The following is a 16,221-nucleotide window of genomic DNA, read 5'->3' as shown; positions in this document are numbered from 1 at the left end:
GCGTACGTTAGGCGCGTGGCAATATATTATAGTTATACAAAAGCCAGTGTCGAGCTGTGCAAATGGATATGAAAAATGCGTACACAAGCGCATTCGATAGTACTGGGTACAAAGATTGCGACTGTAAGCTTTCGCAGAAACCTAGGAAAAGTTCTACCACTATGCAGGCTTCGCGAATTTTGTACGTTAAAACCCGGATGACGTACAGGAAAAAGTGCTGTTTTTATGCTGTTTACTATACTTGCCAAATACAAGGTGTACATAAAGCGTCACCCAGTTGCGTCATTGCATGTACATCTGCTCTGTTGATATACAGGTGACGCAACGCATTTCATTACACCTTACGCAATGTTCGCGGGCACGTTGAACGCGTTGGTCCCAAGTAAGCGCGCTAATTGTTGCATTTGTTTGACGAGTTTGTTCATATGCAAGTAAGCCAGTCCTTGAAGGCCTGGCTGCCTTTGGTCTGGACGTCGGGCCTTCCGTTGGCGCAGATGAGCGCCCCGTCCGCCTTCAGAACCACCAGCGTTGGTATGCCCGCCAACTTGTAGCGAGTCTTCAGCGTCCTGCGAACAAAGTAACTTCGCGTCCATTACTCTGTCCCGAGACAGTTTTTATACACGTGTATAAGATGCACATATCCTGGCTACATTTGTACCTTTATGCACAAACTCCTTCCTATCGCTCGCCTACTGAGTTCGAACCCGATCGTGGCGGCCGCGTTAATAAGGCGGATAATGATAAGGAAAGAGGCTATTCGGATAATGACAGCGTCCATCATACCGCACCTCAACTACCCTCTCCCGTAACAATGAGCTGGCTCACCAGCTTGCCTGCGATACTATACACCGGGCGCCGGGGATCCCATGGACGAGTCCACCGACGGAGCAGGCGGTCAGGGCTTACAAACACACTGTCGACGAATACTACACGCAGCGAAAATTGGACTTAGCTGATTTACCGCCACCACACCAATCCTTATCGATCTGTGTGGCTCGCATTCTTCGCCGAATACAGTTTAATCTTCTACGTACACCATCCAAACTTCATCTATACCGGCGCACTTCCACAACTCAGTTCCCAAACTGTCCACACACATATGCGGCCATAGAGCACTGCCTTACTCAGTGCCACGCAGCCTTCCAGTCCCCCGCCCATCCTCCCCCCCCCCCCCTCCCCCCCCAACCGTGGCTCATCTGGCTCGTGTCCTCGTCGCCTTGGCTCAGGACCTACTGAACGCCCAATAGAAAGGATTTTCTAATAAAAGTGTCACACCACCACCACCCGTAACAGATATCAATCATGACGGAACGGAAAAATAAACGCGCTAATTAGAAAGGCCTCTAGACTGGCGTTAAGATTACCACAAGTGCTTCATAACATCGTGTTAAGATTAACCCCATGCGTCTCAGAGAGGAAGTACTTGGACGGTCTGGGATTCTACTGCGCTTTCGAAGAACGTAAAAAATCTATCTGCTCGACTCCCAGATCAGGAGACTTAAACGGATCAGGACGGGCCGCACTCTCCTCACTAAACTCAAACTTCTCAACCTATAGAAGACCATAGCGATCAAACCACAAACATCGCTCCAGAAATCAGACACCTTCGTGGTTAGACCGCTGCTCAGGAGTATCGACCCGGCCAACCACGAGGGCTGAAGTAATGCCACAGAGCTAAAATCTTGGACGAACATCTAAAAAAGGCCCAGTTTGTGATGTACGTGGATGCTTTGGTTTGGTTTGGTTTGGTTTATGGGGGTTTAACGTCCCAAAGCGACTCAGGCTATGAGGGGCGCCGTAGTAAAGGGCTCTGGAAATTTCGACCACCTGGGGTTCTTTAACGTGCACTGACATCGCGCAGTACACGGGCCTCTGGAATTTCGCCTTCATCGAAATTCAGCCGCCGCGGCCGGGATCGAGCCCGCGTCTTTCGGATCAACAGCCGAGCGCCGTAACCACTGTGCCACCGCGGCGGGTACGTGGATGCATTGAGGTATAAGGGCAGAGAGGCGGCCGCAGTAGATATACGGAGTAACTATACCAACCAAATGCATCCGGACGGCGGAAAAGGTGGCGATAGCCCTAGCAATCTCGGAAGTCAACAGAAGACGAAACAGTTACTGGGTAGTATCAGACTCACAAGCAGCCAGTCGAGCCATCCAAAACAATAAGGGTAGCCTCATAGAAAACAAACTCCTGGCCTGCCGGCCAGAAGGAACAGACACAGACAGGCAAAAAACAATCGTTCTGGGTCCCCGATGATGATGATAAAAGGATCTTATTGGTACAGAGAGCTATGACTGGTCCGACTCTTAAGGGCCGGCCCTCACAAAAACTAAGGGGGGGGGGGGGGGGTCCCTGTTTTCAAGATTATTCCGGAGCATTCTAACTGCGACACATCTTCTTTCACTCCCATCTTCCTTCTTTCCCTCACGGCACGGTTGAGGTGTCCACCGAGATATGTGAGACAGTCACTGCACCACTCATTTCCTGATAACGAAACTTATAATTTCGACCGCCTGGGGATCTTGAACGTGCACTGGCATCGCACGGCACACGGGCGCCTCTTGCGTTTCGCCGCCATCGAAACGCAGACGACGCTGCCGGGGTCGAACGGGTCCTATGGATCGGTAGTCGAGAGCTCTAGTCACTGAGTCACCGCGACGGGTCCGTAAGCCAAAATGGTCATTCTTCAGTCACTAATTAATTAGCCCGTGCCTATTCGGAGTCACAAATAATGAGTGCGAAAAAAACCTAACATGTTATGTTGGTAATACGATAGCATTAGAAACGGTTTATGCCTTTACCGGAAGTGACGGAACTTCCGGTCTGGTGACGTCACTTTCCTCCAGTCAATGGGCGAGTTTCATGACCAACGATGTATTTTACATTAAAAAACATTGAGCAGCGCGTCACTCACAACTGCAGATTATCGCCGAAGGGAAGCGAAAGCCATTCTGCGTGGTGGTTCTTCAGGTCGTCCCGCATTTCCTCCGCAGTTCGGTTCTGCGAGAGGAACACGACCTGCGTTGGTGAGAACAGTCTCCCCTTGGCTGCCTGCCGCGTCGAAACCACGCCAATTCCCACCGAGCAGCCACGTGTCTTTTACACCGGTGTTGCTCTTAACGCCTTGCTAACCACTGAACTATTGCTAACCACGGTGGTGCACGGCTCGATAATAAGCGCAATCTTGTGCATTGCTCTTTGCTCCAGCAACATGGCGGGTATCAGCGCAAGCTACTAGCTAACTAGTTTCAATAGTGATCATTCACTTGGCCTTCAATCTTCACGGGTCCTTGCCCGCACCAGTATAGCTACCCGCTGAATGGAAGCCGTGCCGATTTTGCATCGAATGCCTACCAGGCCGAAAGGAACTTGGCGGTATGTGGTGCTCCAATCCTAGCTGCCTTTCGTTGCAGATTGAACGAGGGATACAAAAACTAACCCTTCAGGTGGCGCTGCTAATACAACAATTCACTGGGGAGGAACGGCAAGTCCAGGTACAAAAGGGCAGCCTATATGTTCACATGCAATGTAGACCTAACCCAAATGCATCGTGACCGCTTGAGACGAATTGGACCGGGACTCTGAGGAAGCGTTCAAGCACTTGTTCCCCTGGAGTACCACTTCTGCCGCCACCATAACTGCGCTTGTCATATGGCCTGGTGATTTACCAATAACACTATACTCGTCCTTGCGTTTTATGCGCATTTTGTGCCACGGATTGGATTACAAACTAGCCCAAAACCACACCTTACTAATCTTCGTCTTTAGTTGCGTCGTTTTCTCTGATTGTCACCAAGTTACCAACCTGAGCCCAAGACGTGCGGCGCAGTTAAGCTTTCGGGCGCGCATACACGTACCTCGACAGGGAGTCCGAGTTGCTTGGCTTCCCGGTATGCCTGGGCCAGCAGGGGCGTGAAGGAGCAGCACGGCGGACACCACTGGGCCGAGAAGTAGAGGCAGACGATCCGCTTGTTGCGCAGGGCCGCGTCGGCCGAGATGCCGGTGCCGTCCTTCGTCAACAGCACTTTGCCCCGGAACAGTTCCATCCACGACCCACTCTGTCAGAGGGTGGGCCGAAAGGCGAGACACGTTGGGCTGCGCAGAAGGCAAATCATGCCCACGTTCAATTGTTAAGAGCGCTACGCACTATTTTAGCGGCAACCGCGCGAAGCCTAGCCCATTACTGGCAATGGGTAGGGAAAGCCGAGACATGGTAGTTGTTTTATATGTGGTTTTGGTTTCAGTTTAGTGTATTGTTTTGTGACTTCTCTCTGTAGATCAGTGTAGATGTGTCCTTAACACGAGTTAAGGACATCGTAGTCGAAATCAAGAGGAAGAAATGGGCTTGAGCAGGGCATGTAATGCGAAGGCAAGATTAACCGCTGGTCTTTAAGGGTAGCGGAGTGGACTCCAGGCGTACAGAAGCGTAGCAGGGGTCGGCAGAAAGTTAGGTGGGCGGGTGAGATTAATAAGTTTGCTAGGATGGGGTGGCCGCAGTTGTCACAAGACAGCGTTAATTGGAGAGGCACGAGGAAGGCCTTTGTCCTGCAGTGGGCGTAGACAGGCTGATGATGATGATTTTGACTGTTATGTGGCCAAAAATGACAATTATCGGCGTCCTCGTCAGAGAAAGAGTCTTTTGTCTTCCACTCGAGCAATGAGCCTCGTCTCCGTTCTTTCGGGGCCTTCGCCCCACCACAGTAGCCATGAAGAAAAGCGGGAACTGATGATGTTATTCGAATTTCTCTATACGACATTCGTAAATTTGGCTTCAGAAGTTCAGATCACTTTCCATTATCAGGAGAATCCGGACCCACTGGGGTTTCACGGTACAGAACATAGCAGAACGACGACTCGACGTTGTAGTGCCGGAGCCCACATTTCGCTGGCGGGCCTGTCTAAACCAGCGCTGCGCGCCCGCCGGCGCTCAAAGCAGGCCCAGACTTTATCGGACAAGTCGCGACATGCAGCGTGACTCATCCCGCCGCCGCGGCGCCGACACGGACCCTTCCTCCTCTCCTCCTCTCCGTCGGTGCGAACTCCTCCGACGCTCGCCGGCTCTCGAACATTGGTCTAATTTGAACGGTGGCCAGTGATTGGAGGATTTGAACGGCTGGCTGCCGTAACCGTTACCAGCGGTTATAAAAACGGAGCCGCGCTGAACCCGAGCAGCAGACGGGCAGCAGAAGAGCCATCACGCCGGAGCTACGCTCGCCGCCGGGGCCGCCCTTCTTCTGTGTGCCTGCCCGTGGTGCTCTTGACCCTTGTATCATGTAAAAGCCCTTGTACATACTGTACATAAACGTCCTTTTACTCACCGTCGCCTCGACCGTTTCCTGGCTCGGACTCCCAGTCCCAACAGTGGATGGCAGCTGCGGGATCGACCGGCGTCAGCTACCTCGGCGCGGTGAGTGCCTGATGTTTTCCCCGCAATTCGCCAGACTGCTCTAGCACACGTGATTGTAGTTTAGAGTAGGGCTGTGTGTTGCACTGGAGAGAGCTTTGTTGTTTCGAGCCAAGTCGGAGCGCTTTGAAACGAAAGCTGGTGCAGAGGGAGTAAACGAGGCGTTTTGGAAAGAATTACTTGCGCGTGTCATACTAGTAGCGCTATAGTAGTGAACGGCAAGGGAATTCTAAGAAAAGGGCAAACTACAAGAGGCTATTGTGAGCGATGGAGAACTTCAAAGTGAAGGAACTCATCGAAATTTGTGAAGAGTTGGGCATTGGTTTGGGCCCCGCAAAACGAAAGCATGCGATTCTTGAGATCATGCGGAAGGAGAATGTAACGGCTGAGGAAGCCAATGAGGCCTGGGAAGAGATCACAGAACGCCGTAGGCGCGAGGAGGCCAAAAGGCGCCGTGAGCACGAAGAGGCTGAAAAACAGAAGCAGCTTGAGCGCGAACGGGCAGAACGTGAGCGCGAGGAGGCCAAAAGACGCTGTGAGCTCGAAGAGGCAGAAAAACAGAAGCAGCGTGAGCGCGAAGACGCAGAGCGAGAGCGACAGGAACGCCTTGAGCGGGAAGAGCGAGAGCGACAAGAACGCCTCCGAGAGGCAGAGCGACAGGAACGCCTTGAGCGGGAAGAGCGAGAGCGACAAGAACGCCTCCAAGAGGCAGAGCGACAGGAACGCCGAGAGATTAGAAAATTAAAAGAGTTGGAGTTGCTGCGAAGCTCGCCGGCGCCTAGTGTAGCTTCAATGACAGTGCAGGCTAACGGCCAAAGAATCCGAGACCAACTGCCGCCGTTCTTAATAGGCGAGGACATGGCAAAGTATCTCGTGAAATTTGAGCATGTCTGTGAGAGGAATGTCATTGAGCGAGAACTGTGGGCACAGAATTTGCTAGCTCTGCTTCCCGGGGAAGCATCTGACGTGATAACGTGTTTGTCGAAGGAGGCGTTCGAGAGTTACGATGAGGTCAAAGAGGCCCTGTTGAGGAAATATAAGCTGTCACCTGAGGCATTCCGGCAAAGGTTCCGGTACGCAAAAAAAGGCAGTGAGTCGCACATCGACTTCGCGTTTAAGCTGAAAGCCGACCTAGTTGAATGGCTCAAGGGCGAGGAAGTTTATGACGATCGTGATAAGGTGGTAGAGTGCATTGCGCTGGAGCAATTCTACCGCTGCATCCAGGACGATGTAAGGCTCTGGCTGCAGGATAGGCTTACTGAGGTTAAGCTCAACAAGGCAGCAGAGCTGGCTGAGGAATACTACACTCGCCGAAACTTGCACAGCAGGGCATTACGCATCGAAAAGGCGGAAACAAAGGATGCTTCTCTAAGGAAGCCTGATGGAAGGAAACCGTTCGCGCGTCGCGATTTTCGAAACGATGAGTCCGCTTTAAAGGAGGCTGTAGGCGAAGAACAAAAGGAGTTAAGGAAATCTGACGATGCTCCTAAGCAGCGCGCTGATGCCGCACGTGCGTTTGAGTCACGGAGGCCTTTGACATGCTACCACTGCAAAAAGGAAGGGCATATCGCGGCAAACTGTAGACAAAAGGTTGCTTTCGCAACGATTCGGGAGACAGACAAGAATATGCGGTTGTTGGAACCACATATGCAGGAGATAAGTGTGAACGGTAAGAGATGCAAAGCCCTTCGTGACTCGGCGGCAACTATGGACGTTGTCCACCCGTCCTTAGTTTCTCCGAATGATTTTACAGGAGAATGCGCGTGGATAAGGCAAGTAGCCGAGGAGCAATGTGCTTGCTTACCGATCGCTACAGTGATCATTGAGGGTCCTTTTGGACAGCTTAACACCGAGGCGGCCGTGTCTGCCGCCCTCCCTGAGCATTTTCCTTACCTCTTTTCGAACAGCTCAGAGCAGCTTCTGAGGGATAAAGGCAAATCGTTCTTTGCCGGCGTGGCATGCATGGCCCTTACGCGATCTCAAGCGCGGAAGCTTTCGCAGAAACTTGACCTTGCACCGGAGAGGGAAACACCGCTTAGGGAAGCAGATGAGCATTGTAGCCTAGATACGGTGTCGGTGGAACCTCAGATCGAGGACTCTCCGAGAAGCGGAGAACTCGCTGCTAACGAAACTGAAAACAGTTTCAACGATAGTGGCAACGAGAAGGTAACGGCGACGCTACTGAGCGAGGCGAATTCCACATTGAGCCCAGTTTCCGACACTTGGCACGAGCTAACTCAGGTTGACAGAGCGACGCTCGTTCGGGAACAGCAGGAAGATAGCTCGATAATAGCTTTGCTGGATAAAACTAAAGGAGGAACAAAGAAAAAGAATGTTTCATTTCATCAGAAATCCGGCTTGTGGTACCGAAATTACGCTGACGCCCGTGGTCGCAAGTACGAACAGCTTTTGATCCCACAAAAGTATCGCCGTCAGCTATTGAACCTGGCACACGAAAACGCGTGGGCAGGGCACCTCGGCGTGAAAAAGACCAAAGCTAGGCTCGCCCAAGAGTATTACTGGCCTCATTGCTGGAAGGACATTGAAGGCTTTGTGCGCTCTTGCGACACTTGCCAGAGAGTAGGCAAGTCTACCGACAAGTGGAAGGCGCCCATGAAACTGGTGCCAATCATAACCGAACCCTTCCGCCGGTTGGTAATTGACATTGTAGGGCCACTGCCCGAGTCCAAGAACGGTTGTCGGTATATTCTGACTGCTCTGTGTGTCGCGACAAAGTTTCCTGAAGCGATACCTCTCAAGGAGCTCAATTCTCCTCAGGTCGTAGACGCCCTTCTCTCAATTTTCGCTCGTGTCGGATTTCCCTCGGAAATTCAGTGTGACAATGGCAGTGTCTTTACCAGCTGCCTAACCTCTACCTTTTTCGAACGGTGCGGTATCAAGGTCGTACACAGCTCGATCCATCACCCGCAGTCGAACCCAGTAGAGCGTATGCACTCGGTGCTCAAAAGAATATTGCGAGCTCTTTGCTTTGAGCGCAAACGCGATTGGGAAGCCTGCGTGCCTGCAGCTATGTTCGCTTTACGATCCGCTCCCCACGAGAGCACAGGCTTCAGCCCTGCGGAGCTTGTGTACGGCCGAAGCTTAAGAACACCGCTGCGAATGCTGCGAGAGTCGTGGGAAGGCGAGGAGGAAGACCCAAACGTGGTCACGTACGTCCTTAACCTGCTTCAAAGGATCGGAAAAACGAAAGATCTTGTCGAGAGCCACATGAAGGCAGCGCAACAATTGTCAAAAGAGTCAAGTCAGCAATGAAGCGTACTTTCGAAGTGGGCAGCCAAGTAATGATACTGCGACCGTCTAAGAAAAATAAGCTTGAGGTCCAGTGGGAGGGACCAGCGAACGTGGTATCGAAACTTTCTGATACCAACTACGAAGTTAAACTAGGTAGAAGGCCCAACAAAATCTATCATAGTAACCTGATGAAACCGTACATTCAGCGTCACGCTGTCGTGAATGTGATTTTGAATGGTTCGGACGAGGAAGGTGCAGAAATCCTGACCTCTGCGGACATGAAGGAATGCGGTTCGGCTGCATTGTTAGAACAGGTTAACTTAGAACCACGTCTAAGCCAAGCCCAGAAGGAAGACTTGAGAACGATTGTTTCTAAAAGTGTTTTCGGATCGTCCCGGAAAGACGACGCTAATTGAGCACGATATCGAGCTAACGTGTGAAGAACCGATCCGTAGTAAGCCGTATCGCTGTTCTCCCGAGCAGAAAGAAATCATGACAGGTGAGATCAAGCGAATGTGCGACCTGGGAGTCATAGTACCGGGTGAGAGCGATTACACATCGCCCTTGATACTAGTGCAAGTACCGGGAAAAGATCCCAGACCGTGTATTGACTACCGGCGACTAAACGCGATAACCCGGGATCAGACCTATCCAATACCAAACCTTGAGGAAAGGGTGGAGACAGTGTCAAGGTCGAATTACGTATCCACGCTAGACCTCGTGCGAGGCTATCGGCAAGTCCCCCTTACAGAGCGCGCCAGCCGCTACGCCGCGTTCGTTTCCCCATTCGGAACGTTCCGCCCAGTCATGTTGAGTTTCGGACTCAAAAACGCGCCATATTGCTTCTCGAATCTAATGTACCACGTGCTCCATGGTCTGTCCGAGTACGCGCTCCCGTACCTGGACGATGTCGCCATCTTTTCTAACACATGGGAAGAACATGTAGATCACTTACGGGTCGTGCTGAGCAGGCTGAAGGATGCCGGCCTCACAGTCAAACCTACTAAATGCCAGCTAGGTTGCGCCGAAGTGACTTACCTAGGGCATGTGGTGGGGCGCGGCCGGCGTAGACCGTCAGAAATCAAAGTAGCCGCTGTCGTAAACTACCCCCGGCCAACCACTAAGACCGAGATAAGGGCCTTTTTAGGCTTGGCTGGATATTACCAGCATTATGTAAAAGACTACTCGACGCTTGCCAGTCCTCTCACAGACGCGCTTCGAAAGTCGGAACCCGTGAAGGTGACATGGGACCAAAAAAAAGAGAACGCGTTTCAAATGCTGAAACAAGCCTTGAGTGAGGAGCCAGTACTAATGGCGCCTGATTTTTCAAAAGGCTTCATAATTCAGTGTGATGCCAGTGATCGGGGCATGGGAGCTGTGCTATGCCAAGAGGATGATGAGGGCAATGAAAGGCCAGTTTTGTACCTAAGCCGTAAGTTGACTTGCCGTGAAGAGGCGTACAGCACTTCTGAAAAAGAATGCGCCTGCCTGGTGTGGGCAGTTCAGAAGCTCGCCTGCTACCTCACTGGTTCCAAGTTCGTAGTCGAAACCGACCACTACCCACTAACTTGGTTAAGTAATATGTCATCTAAGAGCGGCCGGTTGCTGAGGTGGAGTATGATACTCCAACAGCACAATCTTGTCGTTCGTTACAAGAAAGGCAAGTTAAACGCGAACGCAGACGCACTAAGCCGTGCGCTCTGAGCAAGGCTACCTTCGACCTCCTCGTGATTTACATTTTGTGGCTTCGCGTTAAGTTCGCTTGTAAATCGGGGCAAAATTGATGCCCTCATTCGCGGCCTCAGCCGATTGTTTTCCTGCCCAAATGATCTCGAGGGACCCAATTTACAATCATTTCATTCCTTGTGTTGCTTGCGTTTGACACTTTGTTTGAGTTCATTATTTTAAGAGTTCTGGCATCCCACATGTGTCTCTTGTTGAAGAGGGAGCGAAAAGGAGACAGAACTATTGCTAGCGGAGATTTTATGACCTTTAAGTCTGGCGTTTTGACGGGTGACGGAGGGCACTTGCTCGTGTTGGGTGTTGCCTGTTGTCGGTCGGTTCTTGGCAACCTGCAGAACGATCAACGACCGATGCTGTGAAGCAAGCTCTTCCGAAGGACTGAGCGAAGCTGATCCAGTCACCTGGGCGACAAAGCTGCGGAGCAATGATCCTGTCCTGACGAGCCGGACCTGTTCATGGAAAGGAGCCTGGAGCTACCTGCGGCTGAACACCGGACGAGAACTTGGAGGAGCCTGGCGTACGAGCGCGCCCCGCATCCGAGCCACGCGGAAGTAGCTCGTCTTCGTGGCGCATTGTCTGGCGGCGGTGGTGCTGTAGTGCCGGAGCCCACATTTCGCTGGCGGGCCTGTCTAAACCAGCGCTGCGCGCCCGCCGGCGCTCAAAGCAGGCCCAGACTTTCTCGGACAAGTCGCGACATGCAGCGTGACTCATCCCGCCGCCGCGGCGCCGACACGGACCCTTCCTCCTCTCCTCCTCTCCGTCGGTGCGAACTCCTCCGACGCTCGCCGGCTCTCGACCATTGGTCTAATTTGAACGGTGGCCAGTGATTGGAGGATTTGAACGGCTGGCTGCCGTAACCGTTACCAGCGGCTATAAAAACGGAGCCACGCTGAACCCGAGCAGCAGACGGGCAGCAGAAGAGCCATCACGCCGGAGCTACGCTCGCCGCCGGGGCCGCCCTTCTTCTGTGTGCCTGCCCGTGGTGCTCTTGACCCTTGTATCATGTAAAAGCCCTTGTACATACTGTACATAAACGTCCTTTTACTCACCGTCGCCTCGACCGTTTTCTGGCTCGGACTCCCAGTCCCAACAACGTGCGCAAGGAAGTTGAACAGGATAGAAGGACAGAAGAGAGAGTTCGATGGACAGGTAATAAAATGTCTAAGATGCTGTGAGGTAGAAGGCTTGAGGAGGTAGTGTAGCTTCGTAGTGAACAAACGCAAAGGAGTACAGCATTTGGTAAAAAATATAACAAGCGTTCAGAATTCCTACGTTCCGAAGTCACACACTCGCAAAGAGCAACGACGTAATGCTGGACTGCCGACCAATTCCTGAGACGACATATGCCGCAAACGAAGCTTCAGCGCACTGTTTTCGATTTACCCTCTACCGAAATGCGGCTGTTAATTCGAACGACGAGCGTTCGTCCTCAAAAGGAGCACAACACGGCCGCTGAGTCTATTGAGAGCAACAGTTTAAATAAAATTTGTGTGGAAAGGGGGGGGGGGCACAGGCAGTGCTGATTAATGGCCCGAAAAGATCGGTAACTTACAACACGTTGGGCAAGTTGGTAATAACACAGCGCGCAAAAAGATAGAACAACACATAGGACACGACGAACAAGAGGACTAACACACAGCGCACAAAACGATAGACTAACGCAGAAAGCGCACTAACTTGCGCGTCGTGTCCTTTACTAACATTCCGTGTTTTTGAGCTCGATGTTTCATAATGCATCTCGATAAAAGAAGATTTTAGTGGGTCAAGTCTTCCTGTAGAGACGTATGCAGCATACCGGTCCAGAATTTCCTCGCATCCTTTGCTCAAGATTATGGTTGGTTGGTTTATGGGGTTTAACGTCCCAAAGCAACTAAGGCTATGAGAGACGCCGTAATGGAGGGCTCCGGAAATTTCGACCACCTGGGGTCCTTTAACGTGCACTGACATCGCACAGTACACGGGCCTCTAGAATTTCTCCTCCAAAGAAACTCAACCGCTCAAGATTATGCTGTCGAGAATTCCACAGAGCCGCAAAACTACTGATAACAACATAACAAGTACTCGATAAATGGTTGATGGTTGATGCGGGTTTAATGTCCCGAAGCGACTAAGGCTATGAGAGGCACCGTGGGGAAGGGCTCCGGAAATTTCGACCACCTGGGGTCCTTTAACGTGCACTGACATCGCACAGTACACGGGCCTCTAGAATTTCTCCTCCAAAGAAACTCAACCGCTCAAGATTATGCTGTCGAGAATTCCACAGAGCCGCAAAACTACTGATAACAACATAACAAGTACTCGATAAATGGTTGATGGTTGATGCGGGTTTAAAGTCCCGAAGCGACTAAGGCTATGAGAGGCACCGTGGGGAAGGGCTTCAGAAATTTCGACCACCTGGGGTTCTTTAACGTGTACTGACATCGCACAGTGCACGGATATCTAGAATTTCGCCTCCGTCAAAATTCGACCACTGCGGTCGGGATCGAACCCGCGTCCTTCAGGTCAGCAGCCGAGCGCAATAACCACTGAGCCACCGCGGCGGCCTAAGTGCTCTCACACCAAAAATTCGGCCTTTCAGGTCCGCATGCACTGGGGACGTGCACAGGATACGTACTTTCCCAATGAATCCCATTGTGCTTTATACGGGTTCAGCATGAGCAGGATCGAGAAGGTCGGATGGCGGAGCCCACCCACAAAAATAATACGCTCAAAGCTTGGCTACAGCGGCTCTGGCGTCGTGAAGGTATACCCTGCACAAAGCGGGCCAATGTTCGCGAGGTCGACATACTGACCTGGTCAAGTTCCGGTTCGTGGCTAGACTCACGGCCCAGTAACCCTAACCCTGCGTCCTTCTTCTTCTTCTTCTTCTTCACCATAAGAAAATGGCACATACCCACGCGGGGGGATTGGCCAAGGTGCGGTGGTGAATGCCAAGGAGGTATGAGTGCGGGAAAAAAGCTAAGTAAAATAGTAGAATGTTTGAAATCAGCGTAAAGCGGACTTCTTCTTCTTCTTCACCTCTTTATAATGGCACATACCCACGTGGGGGGATTGGCCAAGGTATAGTGGTATACATAAGGGAATTTTCATAGGATTACGACAAAATATCGGAGCCAAACGTGAATTTTGAAAAATGTATTCATGAAAAACGACAGAAGAATATTTGAAGTGAAATAAGAAAGAACATTTTGGCGAGAATAATAATAATAAAAAAAAAACTCCGAGACTTTTAAAGGAGTTAGCAAATCAACCTACCAGTTGCAATTATGTAATCATGGAGATTCCCACGAATTGAACCCAATGCAAATCCTTTGGCGCTCGCTCCGAACGATAACAACACTGGCAGAAATAACGGGAGCCCTAACCTGGAGAGAGGGACCTCCAGGTAAATCTTTCTCTGAAGTGCGAACTTTAGACAGTAGAGCACGAAATGGTCCACAGATTCAACGTCCACGCATGAGTCACATAGGTTTGTCTGTGACCACCCACATCTGCATAGGTATAAATTTAAACTGGGAATCCTGCACCGCAAATGCGTCATTGATACCTCACACTGCCTGGTTTTACACGAACGGACGTTCCATTTATACGCTATAAGTGCTGATAATCAGTAGTATTTAGTAAGGGATCGCGTAACCTGGCTGATATGTGTTGAAACCGCTGAAACCTGGAGATCGCCAGCAGACTGAAATTCGGGACAGGATGCGTTACTGGCCCGTCGAGCTGACCTTGCTAAATAATCAGCCACCTCGTTGGAATGAATGCCTGCATGACCAGGAACCCAGCCAAAACGGACCTCCTTTAAAGTGGACGGGACAAAAAATCGCAGGAAGCGGCACAAAAAATCTTTTTGGGAAGTTTCAAGGGAGACTAAAACTGACATACAATCAGCCAGGATGATAAGGTGAGATACATGACACGGAATTTTGTTCAGGGCCATTCCAAGAGCAAAGAATTCCGCAAAGTATATGGGGATATAATCTGGGATGCGGACAGAATAGCTCCATGCCAAATCCTGCGAAAAGATGCCAACTGCGGACGTCCACAGGGCGATGTTTTCTTCACTGGTCGGCACGAGACTTGAGTCGCGCGCCCGTGTTCGGTATTGAGGCAGAGCCGGCGAGATGATGATGATGATGTCCTCAGGCTTAATGGCACATACCCACGGCGGAGTATTGGCCAGGGTGCATAGCAGATACGAACGCACTAGAAAACAGCACGAGGACGTTGTTGTCGTTCACCTAATAACACATGGCATACACTCACAGTGTGGGAGTGGCCAACAACCGGGAGGCATAGATAGCTATCTAGCTGTACGTTTACGCGGCCAAGAAAAAAAAAGGCACATGATAACGCACGCGGGACTGAAACACCGTTGGGTCCTAGTTCAAGTTGGGCATACCCTTATAAAAGTGGTCTATAGACTGTCTATAGACTTCTTGTAGACTCTGTAGCCTTCCTATAGCAGACACATCGTTTTGTCTATTCCTAGACTACAGACTGTATGTAGACAAAGTCTACTAAAAGTGTATGGCCATAAATCTATAGACTGGCTATAAACTGTCTACATGGTTTGTATTGCCTTTAGGCTAGTCTATAGGAATTGTCTACTGAAAGCCAATAGACTTTATAAGCAATAATCTGTGGATAGTCTATAGACTGCATAAATTTTTCAGTCTACAGACTGAAAAGGAAAAAGAAAAACTAACTAATTAAAAATGTAACAATAAAGACAGAAAAGGCGATATTAGAAAAATTTAGCAAGGCAGCCAATGAGATTCCAGCAAGAAATTTTGAACGGCAGAACAAAGAGATCTGCGGCTGAAACCAAGTGTGGTGGCGCCAAATGACGGCAAGAGCGGACAGCTCAAAAGAGGGTCTAATGCTGCAAGGGCTCCTCCAACAACCATCTTATAAAAAGAGGTAATGCGGCGGCAATAGAGCCGAAAATGATAAACATAATGAGGTTTACGGCGAAATGCGCAAAAGGAAGATACCCGCCGCGGTGGCTCAGTGGTTAAGGCGCTCGCCTACCGAGCCGGAGTACCTTGCTTCGAACCCGACCGAGGCGTCCGCATTTCGATGAAGGCGTAACGCAAAAGGCGCCCGTGTGCTGTGCGATGTCAGTGCACTTTAAAGATCCCCAGGTGGTCGAGTGAGTGAGTGAGTAGAAACTTTATTGATTTCTAAGATTTAGCCTGCGGTGGAGGTCGTCTTCAAGTCTTCTCTTCAAGTATTGAGGTTGCCTCCTTAGCCTTGGGTGGTCCCCTAGTCCAGGGCTCCACTGAGTCTGGCCACCTCGCTGGCGTGTGCTATGAGTGCCCTTTGGGCCTCTAGCTCGCAGCTGGTGAGCCGGCTCTCCCATTGCTCCGCACTTGGTGTGTCGTGTTTGTGGAACGATATGTTTCTATCGCATTCCCATGTTATGTGGTATAGTGTTGGCCTCGCTTCGCACCAAGGGCATGTGGCGCGGTATTGTGTCGGGAACATCTTGCTTAGTATATATAAGTTGGGGAAGGAGCCTGTCTGTAGCTTCCGCCATTTTGCGGCTTCTTCCTTGCTTAGCTCGTTGTGTGGTGGGGGGTATTTGTATCTTAGCCCCCTGTATAAACTTAGTGTTTCAGAGTACCCAGCCCCTAGGCTAGTCCAGAGCTCCTCCGGGGCTTGTGACCCCCCAGCTCGGATAGTAAGCCCTCGAGCTAGTTCGTCCGCCCTTTCGTTGCCCCAGACCCCCGCGTGGCCTGGTATCCAAATTATGTTATGTTTCTCTCTCCTCCCCAAGGGTGTCCCCTCGCTGAGGATCCTGAGTGTCGTTT

At 51.0% G+C, this 16,221-nt stretch overlaps 1 protein-coding gene and 1 pseudogene across 1 annotated transcript; one reads left to right on the top strand and one right to left on the bottom strand.

The window, feature by feature from the left end:
• Window positions 1-421: 421 nt before the first annotated feature.
• LOC149359148 (nucleoredoxin-like protein 2) lies at window positions 422-4,060 on the bottom strand. The gene is made up of 3 exons (XM_089568984.1): window positions 3,864-4,060; window positions 2,921-3,024; window positions 422-566 (listed from the first exon to the last, which is right to left on the bottom strand). Exons 1-3 carry the CDS (start codon window positions 4,050-4,052, stop codon window positions 422-424), a joined length of 438 nt encoding a protein of 145 aa, XP_089425110.1. The 5' UTR covers window positions 4,053-4,060.
• A 928-nt stretch (window positions 4,061-4,988) lies between these two features.
• LOC149359147 (uncharacterized) lies at window positions 4,989-6,420 on the top strand (annotated as a pseudogene).
• Window positions 6,421-16,221: the final 9,801 nt, after the last annotated feature.

Source organism: Amblyomma mixtum, chromosome 2 (assembly GCF_055824585.1).
Source record: "Amblyomma mixtum isolate Tamu chromosome 2, ASM5582458v1, whole genome shotgun sequence".
Lineage (NCBI taxonomy): Eukaryota > Metazoa > Arthropoda > Arachnida > Ixodida > Ixodidae > Amblyomma > Amblyomma mixtum.
The sequence above is the reverse complement of the archived record's forward strand: the minus strand, read 5'-3'. Positions and strand labels throughout refer to the sequence as shown.